This window comes from Rhea pennata, chromosome 2 (assembly GCF_028389875.1).
Source record: "Rhea pennata isolate bPtePen1 chromosome 2, bPtePen1.pri, whole genome shotgun sequence".
Lineage (NCBI taxonomy): Eukaryota > Metazoa > Chordata > Aves > Rheiformes > Rheidae > Rhea > Rhea pennata.
This window is the reverse complement of record NC_084664.1, coordinates 9,265,649-9,288,545: the sequence shown is the minus strand read 5'-3', so window position 1 is coordinate 9,288,545 and position 22,897 is coordinate 9,265,649. Positions and strand designations below refer to the sequence as shown.

Below are 22,897 nucleotides of genomic sequence, written 5' to 3'. Positions count from 1 at the left end.
ATTGTGAATTTAATCCTTATTTGCCCTTAGCCTGTTCACAGAGGACCTGGACCTTGAGACACAAAGTGACTGTAGGCTTTCTTGGTTCAGAGAACTGTTTGTTCATACTGAGGGAGCATCAGCATATGACAGAGCGTATCTTTCAAGTAGCCAGAACATTCAGGGATTTAAAGAATCTTTATTTCCCTGAAAGGCTCCTAGGAACAAAAAGAGTTAGAGCCAGGACTGGCCTGAGATGATAAACAGTACAGCAGCAGTAGTGCAGCGTGTAGCTCTAATGAGTGAAATCTTGACAGTGAGACCTGTTTCCTTGGACCTCAACTCCTGCTAAGTACTAAGGAGTTGAGATCATTAAAACAGACTTAGTCTAGATACCTAATCAATAATTCTAATTTTTTGAATTGAGGAGTGGCAGACAATTAAGGACTTAAGTAACAAATGAGTTACTTCATGATGTTTTCTGCTTGGCATACTAAAAAGGCAGAGACTTCTAGATATCAACCTCTAATTAATTAAGCTAGCTCCAAGGTCATGTTAAAATTATTGATTAACTAAGGGCAGCAGTATATTCTTCATCTCTTGATGTCTTCAGATCAAGATTCAGTATCTTTCAAAAAGTTCCGCTTTAACAGCAATTCAAGAAATTGAGCTCAGAGCAAGAGTATTTTGGATGAAATTTAAGGGCACATTATAAGAAAGGCTGTTAAGAAGATACACTCGTATCTTCTGGTCTTCAGACTATGTGAATGTGTCATTTTGTTCTAATCATAAATGTTACCAGAATACCATCAGAACATATTTTTCAAGACTGTTGGTATAAGTTCTTCATCCCATTTGAAAATACATATGAGAAAGGAAAATCAGGTTCCTTCCATGAACAAAGAAAGTGATAGTTCAACCCAGCAACATTAATTACTTGTTTGTGTAGTACAGCAATGGAGATGGCCTGCTTTCCTCCCAAGGCTGGGACTGCAAATGTATGGCATACGTGATCATCCACCCTGTTTATAACATCTTATAAGCAGATAAATAGATTCTGCAACCTGTGACACATCTAAAAAGTTAATCTAAGTGAGCCTTGTGGCCTTGGACTCCATACATTTGAGCAACTTCACTGAAGATGATGGAATTGTGGTGAATTTGCACTAGTATATGTCAGCCAGGGAAAGCTTCTTGGCAGAAGTATTTTTCATTGGTTTTAGCACCAGCATTAAGACCCTACGTATGGGTTATGTGTGTTTCTCTAGTAGGGTAAGCTGCCAGAGAGGCTTACATATTGGCTGCCTGCTGTCTCCCACTCCATGAACCCTGGGTCACTACTCACATTGTGCCAGCTTCAGGAGGTTAAGTGATTCAGGGAAATGACCTACTGAAAAATGACCATTTTTGGTAGGCTTTTTCAGAAAGATCAGTGTGTATCACCATCGAGACATGGAAAATTGTGTCAGCACAATGCAGAAAAAGAGGCAGAAATGAGTAACTAGGACCAAAGGAGGTCTAGGGACTGTGTAAATCAACCTAAGTGAGACTGCAGGTAGAAGGACCTAAGCTAACTGCAGTCAACTCCCCTTTCAGCCCCAGCAGCATGGACCTCATGCCACTTCAGACCTCACATAAATCCAGGCTAAATCAGCAGAGGAATAGTCTTCTGCCAGTTTGGCACACTGTTGGTCAGAGGAGAGCAACAGCCCATTCAAGAGAAGCAACAGGAGTCTTGCAGAAGAAAGTGTGCCAAGGAAAAGAGAGAGTAAAACTGCCCCTTTTCTGAGCAGCAGTGATCCGGTAGAGCCCCTCAGCTGTACCATGATACCACATCCGCAGACAAGTGTCTTCTGTCCTTCCTCTTCTCGGATGGGTTAAACAAACATTTATCTTACTGGACAACAGATGGAAATAAAGTGATATGATATAAAGGTTTTATCAGCATGAATTTAGGATTTTCACTTTACTTACAAATGCAAAGCTGTAAATGAAGAATGAATGAATAAATCACAAATAAGTCATCATATTCACTTTTCATATTGTTCTGTAACAACATAGAACAATGTGCATACTCTGAATCTGTCCCATTCTTTGGAATTCCACCAACTTCAATTGCCTTTTTCTGTATTTATATATGAATAATGTAAAAATGTTAGCATCATTTGAATCATATCATAAAGACTTGGCACAAACAATGCCAAGTCAAGTTTCTTTCTGGAGAAGCTCAGTTCTGTGACTCCAGGTTTCATGTACTTTTTCAAGTCTGCATGAATGAAAGCCCAAGCTTAAAGGAAAAATTACATTTTCATTGTTTGGCTGCTACTGATTTATCCAAATGCAAAGCCTGTAAATGATAGAGATCTTGACACAATAACAAAGAAGGGTTATAGAGATAATTACCTGCCACTTTTCATAAACATTCTTTCTCAAACCTTACATAACATACAGAAATCCTCAGATACATTAGTAGGACCAGAAGCAAAGATTTCTATAGAGATGAGAAGAATGGAGCCTACAAATTATAGCATTACAATGTATTTGTGGCAAATTCGTTGTTCTTACACTTTGGGAAGACTTGCAATCTTTCTGCTGCATTATGATCAGGCACAGAACTCATTAAGAAAATATTACGACATAATCTTTATATATATGTGTGTATGTATATATATATATATATATATATATATGCATGCATATTCATATAAATACATAGAGGGTTTTTGTTAGTCTGAGGGAAAGATGGAAAGAATCAGCCTTACTTACAGCATATTTGATATATTAGATTTAGGTTAGATAGTAGGAAAGACTTCCTAACCATAGGGAAGTTTCACTACACTAGAGCAAGGTATTGAAAAGGTTGTGTAGTCCTTATTACTAGATGTTTTAAAGGAGACAGATTAACTAGGGGTTCATCATCCCCTCTCTGCATCCATGCAGATTGTCCCTTTCAGCCGTGTGCTTGAAGACTCTATGATTTTGAAGAGTTCTGCACCATTCTGCATACTCAATTCTCTTATTACCTAAGAACTATTTTGTAGCCCTCCCAGTAGAGCTCAAGCAAACCCTGTAATAGTGTGACACTGTGTTACAGTTGCTGGAGGAGAGACAAAAATTACCACAGCTAATTTTGATCTTGGAGCAGGAGTGGCTTTAGGCAAGTGTAACTAGTGCAATTACACTGCATACCATCCCTCTAGCATTGCTGTATTTTGATAATGGCATACCCAGCTGCAGCTTAGGGCCATTTCTTATCCTTGCAATATGACGAAAAACATCTCACTCACCTTTCCCTGTGGACTAACACGCCAGACACATTCCTTATCAGGTAATAGAAAGAAGTATATCACCTCCTTTAATACTAAATCTCACTTCTGATAAAAAAGTGCCCTTATATTAGATGTGTTAATGAGAGCATTCTCACCCCCACCCATTTATGCACTGTAATAGTAAAGGTATACGTTGTTAGCTGACATTTGCAAATCATTTGGTAGCTATTATATTCAAAAAGAAAATTGTCAAACAAATGACAGGGCATTCTTAGTGCAGCTCTGGAACTGAAAGAGAATGAAAACATCAGTTCCAAATGAGTCTTTTAGGATTCAGTGTTGCAGTACAGATAAAAAGAAAGTTTTTAATTATAAATCCTGTTTGCCTTTGCAAGTAGTCCCACTGAAGGAAAGAGAAAATAGACATTTCAAGCTGAAGTAGATCCCTCTATATATGTTTTGCATATTTTGGTTCAGATTACAAAATCAGATTCTTATTCGCATTAAGAAATTGGTATGGTGATAATGTAAGCATGCCTTCTATGAGTTCAAAAACTTTCCAGACTCATTAAAACAAACTTTAGCTTTCTCCAAAAGTTAGGGTATGTTTTGAAGATATATTTTATTGGAAAAATAACATCAAGAGAGCCAGTTGCTACCACATGAATATGTATTATTAACAGAGGTCCAGAAAAAACTTCTGCTCACTGGAGTAAAACAAATATACACTTCAAGCTCTGAATTTAATTAACTTCAAGAAAAAAAATCAAACTGTTGTTTTCTCACAGCCAATTATGTCTAAATAGGGTACTGCAGAGGCATGTGCATTTTTCATATAATCATTTGTGCACCCAAATAAAGCATTTATGTAAGCAAAGACTAATTGCACAAATTTTATCAACTCAATGCACTTCCATAATGTGCAGGCAGTACCTATTGCAAAGTAAATGTCAGCTTGTAGTTTTTCTACAAACATGACCATAAACTTCTATGTACCAAACTGTCATAGTTAAGATATATCACATACTGTGTCTGGTGTGTTTCTAGTACCTATAATATGCTGTACAGACCAGTGTGGACTATGAAGATGTGTACAATTTCTATACAGTCTATTCACTATGGTAACTAAGTCCAGAAATGAGCTCATATTTAGGCATAACTGATTTCTGTGAATGGCTGCATCCATGCAATTACATCATTGTGGCCATTTCCAAGCAAAGGCTCTACTTAAAGAAAGAGTCCAATCTTGGGTGTTTTTTGTGTAGATGATGGTTCTGCCATCTGCTTAGCATCTGCACTAGAATTAACTTCCTCTGAACTAGTCTCATCCTTCTGTGTTGTGCTGAGATGTGTGTGCATCCAACAGGCTTGACAGAGAAGCACACTACCACCTGACTGAGCATCCCGTACTATGCGATGGGCACAAGTCCAGGGATGTGAGAGGGAAAACCTGCAAACCTGCATGAAAAAGGAGGCAGGGAAGCATGTGCCTTCAGAAAAAAATGGCAACTACACCTGTGGCTGTCAGTATGATGAATACGTATTAAGGCTAGATGTAGGTGGTACCTTGTTCTGCACCTTGCTATGACTAAACAGTGGGACCAGCCATGGGTTTGACTTCATTCTCTGTGCTGACCTGCTAGCAGAATCTGGAATTAATTTGTGGTAAATACAGGGGATATTTTCCATGTTCAGTAACAAGCTTTTTCAATCCAGTTTTCTGTTCTTATGGATTGTAAACTAGATCACACACACGATGCAGAAATTGGAGTTACTCATTTTTGTTAGAAATAGTCTAATTGCTAGAAATTAAATAGCTTGTTGACAGGTGACTCATTACATATATACAGAAATAGAAGATGGGTTCATTAATTTAATTACCCTGCATTATTTAGAAGCTAATTATGGGGAAGAATTATACATTTTTACTCATGTGAGTAGTCTGTCCTTTTGCGAGTGGTCATCTTGAAGCCAGCAAAAATGTGGAAAAAGAAAGATACTTCTATACAATAAGGTTAATATCGCTGCTTATATGCAACAAGAACTCTAAGTGATAAAAAGTACAAAATTCAGATATATAAAACTACTTCTCAGAGGTCACTAAACCTTTCATGCATCTAAACATCTACCAGGAAAGCTTTCTGTATGTCTGCTGCTGTGCCTTGTCCCATGGCACATGCACATGCTTAGACTGTGCTGCCCAGCCAGCTGCCTACCTGACAGTTACTTGAGCTCAGACAAGGCAGTAACAGGCAATCTGACAGCAGTAAGTTTTAAACCACTCCAGCCTTTTGCAAAGCAAATGCACATCCAAAGCCTACAGGCATGGCCTCAGTGAGGCTGCAATATCCACGCCTTCCTTTTTGGCCTGGTCTCTAATCCATCTGCAGTAGAAGTAGACATAATCTGACCTACAACTTTATAGGACGGAGTGCTACATTTGAATTAAGGATCTGTGCAATAGGTTTAACTATCAGAATGAAACATGAAGCTAGATTTGTTTTCTACTTTGGCAGAAATAATGATACCAAATAAGCCTATAGCAAAACAAAATAACTGGCTGGGTGAAGGTAGGTAGAAGTAACTTCTTTGTTATTAAAGTGATTTTACGGGAAGTAGGAGGAATGTGTAAATTTTAGTTAGTGGAAGAAGGATACCTAGTTTTTCTTTCTTATTGAAGTTTAATTTTAACAATGCAATCTGATTAGAGTTCATTAGCTTCTGCTACTTTAATTTGCAATACTCTACATAAAAAATGAGATTATAAACTGTAAAAGACCCCACAGAAATTTCAGTCTATTTAAAACATTTTTAAATCATTATATATATGTAATTTTAGTGAATTCAGTTTAAATAACTTCCAGAACGTTCCACATATCTGTAGGTAAAGTATGTGTGTATATATACATATATATGTATATTCATTCCATCTTTAGAAGGACTTCACAGGGTCTACTATGACTGTTGTCTCAGAAATGGATTCATACAATGCTGTAAATTAGCTCTCCAAATGTTTGTTAAGCCAGAGAAACTAATGTGCGAAATAAAATAAAAAATAAATAAATAAATAAATAAAGTTCTGTCAGGGTTTTAAATAGTTTTTTCAAATGTATGTCATATTATGTCTACTTCTACTTAACCATTATGCAAAAATGTGCTCTTTCCTACTTTGAAGTTGGCATATTCTGAAACTGGTAGCATGATTCTGCCCCTCAGAAAAAAGAGCAATTCTCATTGACTTTTATGGGAAAAGCTTACTTTGCTAGGTTAGAAAGGAGAAATTGACGTTAGTGATATAGAAGATTGGAAAGCTGATTCTTTAGATAAAATAATAGAACCTGTACTATCTTATGCTTCAAGTGTGATGGCAGCCAAAGATTTATTATAAGTATAAAAGTCAATTGACACTGGAAAATATCATGCCAAGATACGTGCTGCTACGCTAGTCAAAAGCTGTGAGCCCAATTTCAACTATTAATACTAAGTATTGCTTTGTAATGAACTTCAGTGGAAGTAGCAAACACATAATCATTCTCTACCATTTTAGGGGGAAAACCTTTTATTTCTGTTTCTTACAACTTGATGAGAATATTTTCTTCATTCTGAATATGCTGGATGTTTTTTCAAACATACCAATTGTTATTCAGAAAGAGTCAGAAGTAGAAAAAATATATATTACATTTTAGGAGAAATTCTGTTTAATGCATGATAGTGTTCTGTTTTAAAATTTGTTTTCTTTTGCAATTGAAGTTATAAAACAGATTTCTTTTTGCAAAGCTATTTTAGTGGATTCTTAAATTCTCTGTTTACATTGCATTATACTTCCATACTGTAAATGGTACTGCACCTTGCTGTTGGATTTTTATCATAATTGGTCAAAAAGTACAATTCTGGTTAAGATTGGCACCTTATTAACAAGTATCTTTTTCCTGAAAACTGCTTTTGCAATGGATTTCAGTGATCAAAATATGCAGTGCTCTGACCTTGCATAGCTAACATCTGATATTTTGTAGAATACTGTCAAATTGATGGGATTTTAAATACCAAATGTATCTCACATTCTTCTGATTTGAATAGCTGACCAGAAAGTAGATCAAAGAAGCCCAACCTGATGCCTCAGTAGCACAATTTGAGCCAAGGGTTTGAGAAAGGGCATAATTATTAAAAATCATGTTCAAAGTGCTGGTTGTTTGCACTATGCTTCTTTGCCAGTATAAACATAGGAACTGATTTGAAATATTTGTAATCTTTGTGTTGTGCAAAGAACTAAAAATAATGTGCATATGGTAAGCCCAAGGGACAGAAAGGCTAGGGGAAGTGTTTAGAGTAGCAAAGAAAATAAGACAGAAGAGAGGAATCAAGAGGACGTATAACTTTGTTTTCTTAGTGTGGAGAGGGAATATGCAATGACATATGAAAATAGATATAAGGAAAATACTCATGGGAGGAGAGACAATTTAGCAATCACATTTGAGAAAGAAGATGAAGGCAAATAATGAATGACACCACGAAGAGAAAAGAACACAGAGGAAAAAAATGGAACAGAGATCAGAAACCTGAGAGACATGTATTTATGAAAGAAAAGTGAGAACAACCAGTGCAGGAAAATACCTCTGTATACTGGAATCCAAAGGAAAGAAAACTCAGTAAACAATAGTTAATGATATCCTGATAGTTTGAGAAGAATAAGGAAAATATTTTACATAAGGTGCATGAAGATTTTGATTAAAGTAGTTCTAATTTAGTGGGAAGAAGCCAAAATGGATCAAAAATGGAGTTGAAGAGTGGAAATTATGTAACATGACAGTAGAGGCCAGACTTGGGAGGCTTGGATGGGAGCTACAGCGGAAGGTGAGGTCCACAGAAGCATTTTTCAAAGACAGTCCAGGGGTCTGTCTTGGGGTGGAAGAAAATGATCTAAACAAGAGTGAGTCATTAGGAAAGACAGTGAGATAAGAATGTGATTAACTGGATGAGGGAGATAAATTGAGGCTGAAATGCAGATGGTTATTTCTAGTTTTTTTTTTTTTTTTCTGTACTGACTGTGAAAGTATCATGGAAGACTTTAATGGCTTTTTACTTCAGTTTTCACAAAAAAACTGTAAATTGTAATCAAACAGCTGATACAATAAAACCTACAAACAAGAGGTAAGATCTCTTTCAGGCACGGGAAAGAACAGGCTAGAACAGATATTGATCAGTTAAGTATTTCCTACTTAGCTGGAGCAGAAGAAATGTAGTGTCTTCATTGAAAAAGGAGGAAAAGGAGGTCTGGAGCTGTATGCTATCTATCAACTCTACTTCATTTCTGAGAAAAATGTTGCATAAATAAACTATTTGCAAGCAGATGATTAGCCTCCACCAGGTGTTTTTCAAGAAGAAAGGTTCAATAAATCCAGTTTTCTCCTGAGGAAGTGTAAGTGGCTGTGTATATAAGAGACAAAAAAATCGTGTCCTATAGCTTTATTTCAGCCTTTGATGCCATCTCCATAACATTGCTCTGAGGAATGGCAGGGAAACATTGTCTATGTAGGACGAATGTGGGGTCCAAACTCCGGAAAGCAGAGTGAGAATGGGGCTGGATTTACCTGACAATACACAGAGGTTTAAAATATGTCAGCAATTCAGGGCCTAAAGGTGCTTATTTTTCTCTCTTGACTGTAAAGGGAATGTAAGGTGATTACTTCAGTTTTCTGAACGGTTTTCTGGAGTTAGGTAAGACAATTCCCCATGCAGGTTTCAATAGTTTACTGTATCATGGTAGCAGAAGTTTTGAGTAGGCTTTTAAGGCAAAATGTCTGATTTTGGTAGTAGTCAATAGTTTCATTAATTAATGAATCGGGTGCTGGAATACATAGTATGCCTATTTGCACAGGGCTCCCAGCTGGGAGGAAAAACGACGTTTTAGGGCAGGATTGAATTCTGGTTCTTGACAAATTGAAGAAACGGCTTGAAAATGGATAAAACATAGAACGTAATAATCTGTGTGCGGCGCGTGCAGTATGCTGTCTCAGCTTGCAATGTGTTAGTCATGAGCCGCGGCGTGATCTCCCCTGAAGAACGGAGATGAAAGCCCGAGGAAAATGGGAGCCACACAAGTGCTCCCCGCTCCAGCCTCAGTGTGGCCCCCCGAGCCACGCCAAGGCCTTGCGCAGGCCCGGTGCTCTGCGCTGCCCGGTGCCGGGAGGCGCCGCCAGCGCGGAAGGAGTCTGCGGCCGCCGCCCGCCGCCGCCGCTTCCCGCCCGAGCGCTGTGAGGGCCGCGAGGGGTCGGGAGGGGGCGGCGCAGCTCGGAGGGCGCGTAACGGCCCCCGGGGGCGGCGGGGGCGGTGGGGGCGGGGCGGGGCCCGCGCGCGGGGGCGGGGCCGGGGGCGGGGCGCTCCCTCCTCCCCTTCCCCCGTCCCCTCCCTCCCCTGTTTGCTAATGGGCGGGTCCGGGAATCCCCGCTGCCCGCCTCTGTCGTGCGGGTCGAGTCCATCGCGTTCCGTGCGGGGGGGGGGGAGCTGCCGACCTGGATGCTGGATCCTGGTTCGGTTCGGAAAGCGAGGGAGGAGCGGAAATAGTGTCCATGGAAGAGGAGCAGGCGTAGTGGTGCCGCAGCCGGGATGGCTGATCGGGCGGGGGGAGCTGCTTTGTCCGGGCGGCTCTCCCCTCCCCCCTCCGCTTCCCCCGCGTCCCGGCGGGGGATGGTGTGTCCCGCAGCGCGCGCCTTCCTCGCGCGGTTCGGCGGCTCGGCGGGGGGAGGGGGCGGGAGACCCGGGCCCCGGCGGCTCTCCACAGTGAGCGAGGGGGATATCGGGGAGGGGGCGCAGAGGGGGGGCCCGAGCGCGGCGGCGCGGGCGGCGGCCTCGGCCGGGACCATGTCGGCGGACGAGGAGGAGCTGAAAGTCCCCGAGGAGATGTTCAAAGATGTCAAGTTCTTCGTGGTGGGAGACATCGACCCCAAGGTACAGGGTCACCCTCCCCCCCCCCCAGCTTGGTTCCCCCCCCCCGGGGGTGCAGCGTGGGCTCTTCCAGCTCCCCCTCACCCCACCAGCACTTCCCCGCGGGGACTCGAGCGCGCGCGCCGCGCTCACCCGCGGGAGGGGCGAGGGCCGAGCGCGCGCGCCCTCCCTCCCGCCGCCCCTCGCGGCGGCCGCGGTGGGGGTTGGGGGGCAGTAACGGCCAGTAACGGCCGGTAACGGCCACTAACGGCCAGTAACGGCCGTGCGCGCGGGCAGCGCGGCGCGACCCGCCATGGGAGCCAGCGGCCGCGGCGCGCAGGCCCCGTAGCAGCCTGAGCGGAGGAGGGGCGGGCGAAGGGACTTCCTGTTCGAGACGGGGCCGCTGCTCTGCCTGCCGCTCCTCGGCTCCAGGCCGGGCCCGCCCGTGGAGTGCGGGGCCCTCGACGTTCCCCTCGCCCGCCGCGGCCGCAGCTGGGGCGCAGGCAGGCGGCTGCGGGCCTCTCGAGGCCCCGCACCCGTGCCGCTTCAGGACGGGGAGAGTGACAGGCCGTTTCTCCCGCGCGGTCCGGCCCTGAGGTGGTGGCGCAGACTCCACTAACAAGGCTTCACTGACTCTTCCCTGCCCGCACGCACCTCCCTGCCTGCTCGGTCTCTCCTCTCCATGTGTCCCCAGGAGCACAGTCCAGGCCCCCCATGGTGCCGCTGCGTGTCCCAGGACCTTTCAGACCCACTGGATGAACAGAGATGATGATGTGGTCAAGAGAGGACCTCCACATCTTCTCTGCCTCGTGCTGCCCTGGAGCAGGGGAGGCAAGGGGTGGAAGGTGCTGTCAAATGACCTTCCAGCCCCACCACCCAGGCCAGTAGCCTGTCAGGGCTGGCCTGTCCTAACATCCAGACATGTTGGATGAAGGTGCCAACAAAGTTTGCTGGGCATGTCCAATCAGACAAGTGTTTGAAGTGTATCATGTCTAGCTTTAGGACAGCAACTTCATACCAACAGATTCTGTATTTGATACTGAAATTTAAGTCTTGGCTTGTTTGGTAGCTGCTGTAGTCTTCCCTTCATTAAGTATGAGATTTTGTATTATCATGCCTTTACTTTGGGGCATATAAGCAAACTCAGGACATAGATACTGACCTATTTAGATGATTTTTGTGCATTCACAGTAACAGGAGTATACGTTAAAAGAAATACAGATTTGAAATGTAGTTGAAGAGCACCCCCGCCTCCCCCAGTTTTAGACATTAAGTATTTGAAAATGTATTAAAGCTTGAACAATACTTCGTATTTTTAAGAAGCTATAGAAGCAGTGTTACTATGTGTATGAAGATGGATGCAGAAAATGGTAAGACTGTCTTCTGTATCATCATTTGAATAGTGTCCTGAAAGGCATGTAGTTAGTTTTGTGTTCACATAGCAAGACAATCAGCAGTATTCCCACAGAATGAGTAACCAGTCATTCTCTTTTGTTAGCTTTTCTTATGATAAAATTTATCGTGCTTAGCAGTTAACTTCATTGTTGTCAAGCTTTGATGTGTTCTAAATTAGGTATGCTCTGTTCTCAAGTATTTGTGGATGGCTTTTCTATGTTGTAGATAGACAGCTAAAGTGGCTCTGACAGAGTTCATAAGCTCTGGCATAGCACTACACAAAAGTGGCTACCACTGCTTCAGGTCATGCTGGAAGCTGTTTAGCCACTTTTGTTTTGTGTGAGATACCCAAATTGAAAAGTCTTGTGGCTCTGAGGTGTTCTTGCAAACAGCCTGCTGGTTAAACACTGTTCTGTCCTGTGCTCGTGATAGTGAAATGGCTTGCTGCTTTGGCAAAGGGTTATGTGGACATCAGGACTTCCTTGGCATCGGTGCCTGAGCTCATGAGCCCTCGGGAATGTCAGGGAGTGCAGGTTGTGGTTCTGGTAGCAGTGGAGCTGAATCAAAGCTAGTAAGAAGTGGGATTTACTGAATTTGGGCAAGTACCATGCAGGAACATTGTCCTGCTTTTCACAAGTGCCCTCTGTGGTACCCTGGAGGAAAAAAAAAGAACAAGAAGGCTCTTTATCTGTTGTGTTTTTAACCCAGGCAGAAAGGAGAAAATCTAAGTTAAACTCTACAAATAAATTTAAAAAAATAGTTTTCATAGTAAAATACTTATCCATTAGTATTATAAAAATTATAAATATTTTCAAAATTATTTGCTTATTTATATACAATGGATGCTAACTTACTTTCAAAAAGAAGTTTTCTATTTCATCTTTGGGGATGAGCATACTCTGATCAGCTTAAATTTACAGATGTTTTCATTGAAGACTGGATAGCTTAATAAATGTTAAAACAGCCCTGGCACAAATGAGGATTCTAATGAAACCAATCCAATAATAAGAGCAAAATATAATCTATTCAGGTGAATAGCTACATACCTACTACCTATTAAAATATTTGCTGCATAAGTTAGAAGGGAAACAAAAGTTTGGAATTGTGCCTAGATGTTCTTTGGCAAATGATGGAGAATGAGGCTTTTGACTCTTAAATATGAATCCATTCCACTGGGATGTGCACTTGCCTGTTCACACCTCACTGGAGGTGGTGGCTAGATGTTATCTTTTTTTTTTCTTTAATAAGTGTTTTCCATCTTTCCTAACAGATGTAAACTCCAGTCATTAGATAATGCTACTAAAAATAGACAAATAGAGTAAAATAGGCAGAGAGAGTAAAATAATGTGCAACAAGGACCTTTTGCAGCAGATTTGGTTTCTCTTGTTTTATTATTATTTTAATTATTTGTGGCTTATTGTCTTATTTCACTTCTTAGTTTTGAAATCTTGTTTTTTCTGCTGCAGATTTTAGTAAGAAAGAACAAAGATGAAATTTATAAACCACCAAAATGAAGTGCTATTGAAGTATGCATGGATTTAAGCTAGCATCTGAACTGCAGGATTTCTACAATGACCATATTAGGGCTTGCCATTTTTTTCTTTTTTCTTCCCTTCTAGTTACAGGTATATGGTTGATAATAGTATAGGTGATGTTCTTTAATTATGCCAGTGTAACTTTTCAATAGTTTAAGTTCAGCGTAACTATGGTTATCACATCTGCTTTAAATGCAGAATGCCCTGGGTTTATGCCCCAGTGGAACCAGCACCAGGAAATCTTTGGGAGGTTGGACTAGATGATCTCCAGAGGTCCCATTCCAACCTTACTGATTCTGTGATGTCTGTGATGCTGAATTACTGTACTTAAACCAATGTTCTAAGAAGTATTTTGACACTGATGTAACCTACACTAGGAAAATACTTTTTCATACCACTATAAGTAACTATATGAAATTATTATCATATTTAAACATCCTACTGCTACTAATATAACTATTTGTATAAGCAAACTCTTTAACACAATGCTAATTTGATACAGAAATTTCATATTCCTTATTTATTAGGTGTAACTTTTTACTCCTGCTACTTATTGGATATGAATGCCCATTTTTCATTAAATTCTCCTTCTTTTTAGTCTTTCCATGAATATACTATTGAGTGGAGCTTTTAACTCATAGAGGGCAAAGAACTTGTTTGTTGGGACTGTTTTTAAGTATCTACAGTTTTCAGAAGTGCTATATTTTGATTTAACTTTTTACATTGAAATTACACCATTTTGTGTTACCTTGCAGTTAACTGGATTTCACACAGGAAAGTATCCTGTGATATAGGAGATTAGTGTGTAAAATGAAAAAATTCTCTTCTGTTCCTGACTGTGGCAGTGTGGAGAGCAAGCTTGTGATGAACTCGCTTAGTTATTTTAGCATAGTTCTTTTCTAATATTGTAATAGCACATATTAATTCACTACAGAAAAAAAGTTTTTTTTTTTTTTTATTATTAAGTTGCACATTCAAGAACTGAAGTCCAATGCCAAAGTCTTAATGCCAAAATTTTCTTTTCACTGAATGGAAATTTTCTCATCCTTATTTTTGTGATCAGCATAGGTGCTGAGTAATAGCCTGACATTACGTTTTGAAAGACTATGTTTTTCAGGGCCTTTTCTGTCCTATTTATTGTACAATGTAGTTAGTAATTGCTTAATGACTAATTACTTAATATTTTGTTTGATCTAATGTGGTGCCTTGCTCTCTGCTGTTTGTATTTGTGGGGAGAGAGTGCCCTGTTATGATGGGACTGTGCCTAACAGGTTTGGAAGGATAGACACCTGTCCCTAACAGGGTTTTGGACAACTGAACATTGTACCAGTTTGGCTTTGTAAAATCATTATGAAGTTAAACTCTGCTCATCTTGCCATCTGTAATAAAAAGGAGACAGTAATCTTAACTAGAGTTTTCAGCACTTGAATTCTAAATCTTATTCTTTTAAAATATTTTTTCCTCTGTTCCTAGTTACTTTTATTCACATGAAAATGAATCCCATGTTCTGGGGCTGTCGGGAGGGCTGATTTCACCACATAGACCTCTGTAATTGAGCTGAGTGAATGCTTAAGTTTTTAATCAGATTGGCCTTGCACAAATAGAAAGTGCTTTGCAAGTGGTGCTAGGGTTTATGTTTTCTGGGCAATAGAGTGAAGAGCTTCTGTTCTAGCTCTTTGAGGTTGTACCTAAGGGAGAACACATCCTTCTACCCATTTTTCTTTCTGTTTTTTCTAAACCAATCTTAGTTCTTCCTCATTTAATTTCCCAATGCATTATCTCTGTCAGATGTCTCCTCTCCCATGAAAATGATTACAGTTCTCTTTTCTTTTGCTTGCAGATCCTTCTAGTATCAGGCTTTTTTTTTTTTTTTTTTTTTTTTTTTTTTTTTTTTTTTTTTTTTTTGCTTTTTGGCTACAGATTCAGTATTATGGCTTCCATAGCAACATATTCAATTTCTTTATTTTTTTTTCCCTACTCTTGGTACGCCTGAGTTTCTTGTTCAGGTATATTCCTTCCCCTACTGTTTATTTTACCTTTTTTTTTCCTTTTGTCCACTCAAGATTCACATCAGCGTGTTGGTTTTTCTATGTTATGCCACTGTGCTGCATTTGGAAACACAGGGAGAGAGCACCTCTGCTTAGTTCTTTTGCCTAGCCCTGTTGTTTTGAAAGCAGTTGGGCCTCTTCAAACCTATTCATATGTTCTGTGGGTTGGTGTGTATTGATTGGATCTAGAAGTATTGGAACCAAATGTGTATTTTGAAGATGGAATTCTTATTTAATGGTTAAATGTGAACATATACCAAGATTACATGTTTTTTTTTTTTTTTCTTTCTGTTAAAGTAAGGAACTGGCCTAATTTGGTAGAGCTCTTATGAAGACTGCATTATACAGTCCTGATGTGTTTTTTAAACTTCAAGCTCTTCTTTTAAACAATATTCAAAGGCCTCAAAAGCTAACAGCTGTAAAAACAAATGCCAAGGGGAAGGGTTTTCTTAGTCTCTTTGAGGGGGAAAAATGAATTTTTTAAAGAAAATGTTTTTGAAAAATTAACTCTTCCCAGATTTCTGCCCCGGCTTGAATTATTTTGGATAGTGAAACTTCATCTTGAATGAATAAAATATGGCACAGTCATAAAACCTTTGAAAATAAAGTTTTAAGTGATATATATCTGATAATTTCAGTAATGTTTAACACTGCCAGCCACCCTTCAGCAAGAAAACCAAAAGATTGTGTGCAGTCTTCTAATGTATTAGTATATTCTTGCATTAGTGTTGACTTTCCTCACTCTTCTGTTGGTTTTAGGTAATTCAGCTTCTGAAAGCTGGGAAAGCAAAGGAAGTTTCTTACAATGCACTGGCTTCACATATTATTTCAGAAGATGGTGACAATCCAGAGGTTGGAGAATCTCGTGAAGTCTTTGATCTCCCTGTGGTAAAGGTGAATGTTGTCTACTGACATAGCTTGTAATAGAAAATGTTCATGTTTTGTTAATGCCCAGGTGACAGTTATCTTTGGAAATCATTTATGTTATCTCGACAAACTTTTGTGCTGAGTGATAGACTTCTAGCACAATCATGTTCTCTTCTTTCTCCTATTGCTCCTGGCATATTAGCTTTTTTTCAGTTTCTTCCTTCATCATCTGTGGGATCATGCCACAACTGTTTCTGCCAGGAAAGTTCTTAGAGCTTCTGGCAATGGAAAACCTCAGTTTCAACAGAAATAGTAGGCTGCTCAGAGATTTTTAACACGTGTGCTTCGCAAGGTGCAGGAAGATGGAGTGATTCTGCATATGTGTACTATGTTAATTAAACAAAAAAAAGAAAGTAGACTTTTTCTCTTATTTTTTCAAGTCTTGTGACTTTTTTTAATCTTTATTTTCTTGTGCTTACTCTCTGTGATTTACTGGTATTTTGTTACTATCTTAGACTATTGGATTAGTTTTCCCCTGAAAGCTTTCAGGCTCCATGCTTGAAAATATGAACATGACAGCTCTGCAAATCATGAGAGTGGTTAGAAGAAAAATCTTCATTATTTCACTATTATTTACTTTGGAGCACCTGATTTTTGACTTTTTTTTTCTATGTGGTTGCAGATAACTGTACTTAGTTTTGGTGCCCTATTATTGTGGTGACAGTGTAGAAGGTGCTTGGCTAGAGACCTTACGGATATAGTGAATACACTGCTTAATTAAAAATTTTGTTTCTCTTTAACATTTTCTTTATTCTGGAATGTTTTCTGGTATAGTTTTAACCTTATAAAGAGGATTGTTGCCATTCTCATGTGAAAGAAGGACATCAGTGTCCTAACAATAACTTTTTGCTTTCTAATGAGATTTACTTAAATGAATTAATTTTCTTTCTAAGTACTGCTAATTAAACCTTCTTTTATTTCTCAAACAAAAGCACAAGACTCTCCTTAATGTGACTCAGTTTGACCAGAAAACATCACAGCATGATTTTGAATCAAGAAGATTAGGCTAAGTATTAAAGGAACTGTAGTCAGAAGCAAAAGTAGCTTAATATACAGAGAAAAGGAATAGAAATAAGGAAAGAAAAAACTTTAGCGTGGAAATTTTTCCCAATTTATTGCAGGAAACGAGGAATTACCAAACATATATCTCTGATTTTTGCATATCTTTTTTTCTAAGTGAGAGAGAATAGCAAGAATTGTGATATCATAAACATAGTTACTGCAATTTTTTTTGTTTTTTTTTTTTTAGAGGAAAAATCATTTCCTATTGAATGTCATGCCACTTTTTCCCCCATCTTGCTCATATGCTATCTCAAGACTGCAGCCTACATCTCTTCCATTCTCTTCTACCTACCTTTCTCCCTTTAATTCCTTCTGTCCCAGAATACTTTGAGTTAGGAGTTGTCACCACAGTGCTTGGCAGCCAGCTTCACTGTGTGTTTAGAAACTGATTTTTATGCCTCTGTGTAGGCTTATGGTTCTTGATATCTTAGACATGAATGTAAGGCAGGGGATGTTTTTTAGAGTAGGGAGAACTGAAAAAGGGGTAAAGGATGAATAAATACTATAAATGATGTTCTGGGCACAATGGAAGGACAATGGAAAGGGGTTTTGTTTCCGTATCGCTGTGTGACCTTTGAGAAGTCTTAAGAACTCTTGCAATAAATCAGAACAGTTTTTCATAAAGGTCAAAGTGTGTTATCTGTAAAACACTCTGAACTTCTAAGCTGGGAGACATATATTAGAGCTAGCTTTAATATAAACTTGGAAAGTAATTTGCATTTCACGTGTGCAGACCATTTTTTTTTTTAACTTCTTGTGCTTTTTTCTTTTATTTCAGCCTTCCTGGGTGATTTTGTCTGTTCGCTGTGGAGCTCTTCTACCGTATCCTTTAAGCTGTTCAAATCTGAATGTATTTTATTCAAAACATGTTAAAATAAACAGCATTGAGTGATTAAAGAGTGTTGCAAGTGTATGTAGCTCAAATTTTTTAAAATGTCAGGATGTGTTTTGCCTGCCATGGTTGCAGTGTGCCTGGAGCTTCTTTGTCTTACTTTGCTTATGGTGTCCCTTTGACTATCTTGGATATGTCTAGGCACTTTTAAGAAAAGTGTTACTCGATGGGCTGAAACATGTTAGCTGGAAGTTGATAATAGCTGTGAAGATCTGGAAAAACTGTGGCAATGCAGGAGAGAGGCAAATATGGGTTTGGAATGGAAGGGCCTAGCAGAATTAAGCCAGTGACAAACACACAACTCCTATCCACACTCTGTATTATAAATAACATTTTATTAATAGATAGCACTAGTTGGAATAAATTCCAAATTCCAGTGTTGGAATAGCCTGTCCTTGCCCTTGCTAAATCTTTGTTATTCTCTCTTGACTGTTTTTTTTTTCTCTTTTAATCTGTTTGGGTTCTTGCACGTAGATGGTATACTCCTTCCTCTTCTCATCAGTTACTACTGTTTTATCTTTATGTATGTCCCGAACAATTTTTCTTTGGATTATAGGAGTGATAATAATGGCTGTTATTATAGAAAGAAATTCATGCAAATTTTTCTCATCACTCTTCTGATAAACATCCTGTATATAGAAAAGCTGGAGCAGAGCAGTACACTTCAGGACAGCTAACCAGCACATGATTCTAATGAACAGTGCCAGGACTAAGTATGTAAGCTGTCAGGTGCAGGATCTCATTGCAGAAGGTGGCTATGTTGGACAACAAAAGGTGGTAGAAGCAAAAATCCAGTTCTTATTAGGAATTTAGGTCTTAATGTCTTTCAGTGATTCAGAATTCCTGTATTATACCTAGTATTTCAAGGGGCTTTTGCATCTTGCTATGTGTTGACTGTTTTGCAAATACACTATGTTCTCTGCTTTCGCAAGAGAATTCAGCTCAAGGAGTAAACTGTAGAAAGCAGAAGCATCGAATCTATCAGCTAAAACAAAATTATACATTGAGGTCTTAGCAGCTATTCTGATTGTGATAATTAATATGCCAGACAGGATTTTACCAGTTGGTACGAAAAACTTTCCTGAGTCAGGGATGTTCTTCTGACCTGAACAGAAGAAGGAATGAATGAAAAAATGGGAAAGAAGAATTGAACATCACATGTTTTTTTTAAAAAAAGAAAAGGCTATTCCTATATTCAAAATAATTATTGTGATGTGGTCTAGGCTGATGTCGTTTATGTTTTGCATCTGTGTTTATCAACTTTCAACATCAAGCGTGACATATACAACTTTATGTTCCCGTTTTTTGTATATCCTTCCCTTGTTCCTTAGGACTGGTTCAAGGAGGAATAGAATAGGAACACTTCTGGAATAGGCTATGGCTTCAAGCTTAAATAATCTGTCATTGGATTTTAGTGTTCCACTTTCCTGTAAGAAGTTACACTATTAGAAAACTAATTTTTCATCTAAAACCAGGTAGTTTTAAAAGGATACTTTAAGCGCTGACCTTACATACCTGGAAGAGAAAACCACAGATAAAACTTCTGAGTAATGCTGTCCATAATTTAATTGCCACAGTAAATATGTGAATGTAGCCCAGAATAACTGTTGCTGAGGAAGACTTTGTTGTGCGTATATAAAGAACATCCAAATGAAAAGAACAAGTCTCAGTAGTATAATGTTCTTGAGTTGTGTGGAAGGAGGAAGTTTTGTACACTTAGCAGCAGTAAATGTGTCCTTGGACTTCTGACTTTTTTTAGCCTGTTGTGTTCATAGAACCTGGTGTTTTTTGATTTAATTCTGACCCTTACACAGTCACTGAAATGTATTAAGTCTTGACTTTGTTCTTTTTCAGTCTTTCTGGGGCTTCTGATGCAGTGGCATCTTACCTTTCATTAGGACTTCGGGTACTATCGTAATGAAAATAATAGGAACAATTAATAGGAATAACTTCCCTCTCCAATTTGGGTTTTGAGGGCTTTTTTTCAGGCAGAGGTTTGAGATACATTGTTCTAGTCTTGTGTTTGTCTTTAATTTGGAGATTTAGTATTCAAAATTGTCATTGAATTTACTGACGAAACAAATCTTTTATTAGCTAAATACACAGATCCAGCCCAAAGAGCCTTAAGAATTTTATAGTCAGGTTTCAGTTTCGAGACGTATTTGATGGGCATTTGACTATCAACAAAAAGGTGAGATTTGATACAGAAAGGTTTAACACATGATAAAAGCATAATAATTTTGCTTGTTCCTTAGAGATAAATTTTAACTTTCCATTGTGAAAGTTATTTTCACCAGTGGGAGCTTAGAAAGCAGAACATTCTCCTGTTCTCCAGTAACTGATATTAAGCAAAACTTGACTAACTTATAGTGAAGGGGAAGTAACAGAAAAATGGATCTGAGAACAACCTTCCTGAAGGAAAAGGAAATACAGTTTCCTGTTTTAAAACTTTGATTGAAATACCATGAAGAGAACTAGTGATTTCTTTCTAAATTTTCTTAATAGCAGCAAAAAGCAAGAGGGAGAAGGGTTTATTTTTCTTGCTCTTGTGCAGATGAAAGGTCAGAGTACTTTTCCATTTTTGTGGCTGGGGAAAGCAAAATTAAAAAAAAAAAGGAAAAGAAAAAAAGCTTTGTTATATTCTCTCCTTTTTGTTTTCCAGACCTCTCTGAAACATTATTGTTGTGCTGCTTGTAACTCTTTTAAGAGGGTCTATTTCACTCCTGTTGTTTAGAGTGCAGCTGCAATGAAGCTGATGAAGCTCTTAAAAGTGATATACTGAGCTCTTGCTACCCTGTGAGCTAGCAACAGATGCTAAGGCATAGACTACTATACACTTTTAAACCATCCAGTACTGAACCTCTGCCTTTGATGTGATACTGAGCAACACAATGAAATTTAGGGTGGTTCATAGGATTTGGACTTCTTGGAATATTGTGGATAATGGCAGTAATCTAGTCACCAAGTTTTTTGATATGTTCTGGATTTTGTTGTCAATTTACTGCTTGCTGTGTGTTGTCCTCTTCCAGATCTCTAAATTTAAGTATTGTTGATGCAACTGTCAACTTCATAATAACACAGGGAAAATAATTCTGTTTAGTAACAAAAATCGCAATATGTGCTTGCACTGTAATAGAGTGCATACCTATTTTTATAGTGATTTTTTTTTTCCAACAAGTCTTACATTATTTTAAGCACAGAATCATGTGAAAGGAGATCAGGGAGTGTCAGAAATATCATAGTCTCCCAAGGCACCTTCTTACAGTGCCTCCCTATTGTATTGCTAGAATTTAACCTCATTTCCATGCTATAGTTTAACTCTGTTTTGATTCATCTGAGCTACTCCAACAGGAAGAACAAATTATTTCTCTTTTCATTTGTAGTGGATTTGAAGACTTGTCTCCTCTTAACTTGTTAAACCCATCAATTCTTATTCTTTCAGTTTCATCTCATAAGTCGTATTTACTAGGTCTGGGAAAAAAAAAAAAAACACCCCTCATTGCTCTTCAGATACTCTTTAGTTTATGCAAGTCTTTCATTCATCTGCAAACAAATATACTTTGCTGTCAGAGGTCTTTTTGAGTGTTGAAAATACGGAAAACTTCATGTGAGTTGTTTCAGGCTATGTTTCTGTTTTTACATCCTAGTGTGAAGTTTTTTTCAGTCTGTGATTCATAATAGCTTCTAGCTTTTTTTTTTTCTCCCTCTATATCTGTTGGCTAGCCAACTTCCTATCCTGTTTTATACCTTGGTAGGAATAAATTAACTGCAAAAGATTTGATGCTTGCTTATACTGACTTGTCTACTACTGTTTTCAGATAGTGTCCCTAATATTTCAGGTTTGGCTGAGTTTGTGGTATATAAGCCTAGGTATGTTCATTGTTCAATCTCTTTTATGGAATTAGTAAGCATGCTGCGTCTTTGTTTGGCTCACTAACAAAAATAACAAATTTTATTTTAAATAAAGAAAACTGTTGAATTCCACTCCAAACATCCTTTTTGACATGCTGTTGATGATGTGTACTATTTACCCTTTTTGATGCAACTTTTCAACATGCTCTGTATACTTGTTTAATTTATAACGCATTTTACTTTCATGCTTCTAAGATGAAGTATCTAAAGCTGTAATACAATAGAAACGTAAGAACTTCACTGGTTCCATCTGCAGTATATACTCTTTGAACACAAAAGGAAAAACGATTCACTGGACATAGTTATTCTTGATGAATTCAGATTGGCTTTACTCATCTACTGATTTTATTCTGACTGGTTTAACGTAAATATGCCTTCATGTATTTTTCCAGAAGTATCAGTTAAGGTGAGTGATGGAAATTCCCTAGTTTACTCTTTCACATACTAGGAAGAGGGAATGTTTTTCTACTCTTCCAGTCTTTGAGAAATTGTGAAGGGCAGGTGAGGTTTCAAAAGATAGCTTCAACGCGAAACTCTACCATTTGGTTGCCAAACTTAGTTATTCTGGAAACTGTTTATTACTCTCTAACTTGTTTTCTTGTTGATTTTTAAATGAGATCATTTAGCAGATTACAGCCTTTTTTTTTTTTTAATGAGCCTGCAAAGAAGGTACTCTGACTTTCTCACGGTCATCTGTTACTAGCTTTTCTTTTAGGAGAAAAAAGATACTTTCAGCCTTTTTTTTACAGATTTTTTTTTTGCACCATATTCATTCTATTTTGTCCGTTGCTGACTGTAGCAAAAGTTTCTTTCTTCAGTTTCTCTTATATTTTCTAAGCATGGAAGAAGAGCTCTTGGTAATGACTTGACTTCCTATAAGCTTAACTTCCTGTGTTCAGTGACCTGGGATGGGCTGAGGGAGATGTTTTGGAAGTGACAAATGTATAATGTTACCAA

At 38.8% G+C, this 22,897-nt stretch overlaps 1 protein-coding gene across 2 annotated transcripts in view; it reads left to right on the top strand.

The window, feature by feature from the left end:
* The first annotated feature begins 10,067 nt into the window (after positions 1-10,067).
* The window catches only part of PAXIP1 (PAX interacting protein 1), a 43,079-nt gene continuing 30,249 nt past the window's right edge, over positions 10,068-22,897 (top strand). For both annotated transcript variants that reach the window (XR_009957393.1, XM_062567662.1), the window contains exons 1-3: positions 10,068-10,193; positions 15,907-16,041; positions 17,915-17,958. Coding sequence is in view for 1 of the 2 variants with exons in the window: in XM_062567662.1 (XP_062423646.1) it covers positions 10,107-10,193; positions 15,907-16,041; positions 17,915-17,958 (266 nt within the window). In the remaining variant the exon portion in view is untranslated. The remainder of the gene's footprint in view (positions 10,194-15,906; positions 16,042-17,914; positions 17,959-22,897) is intronic.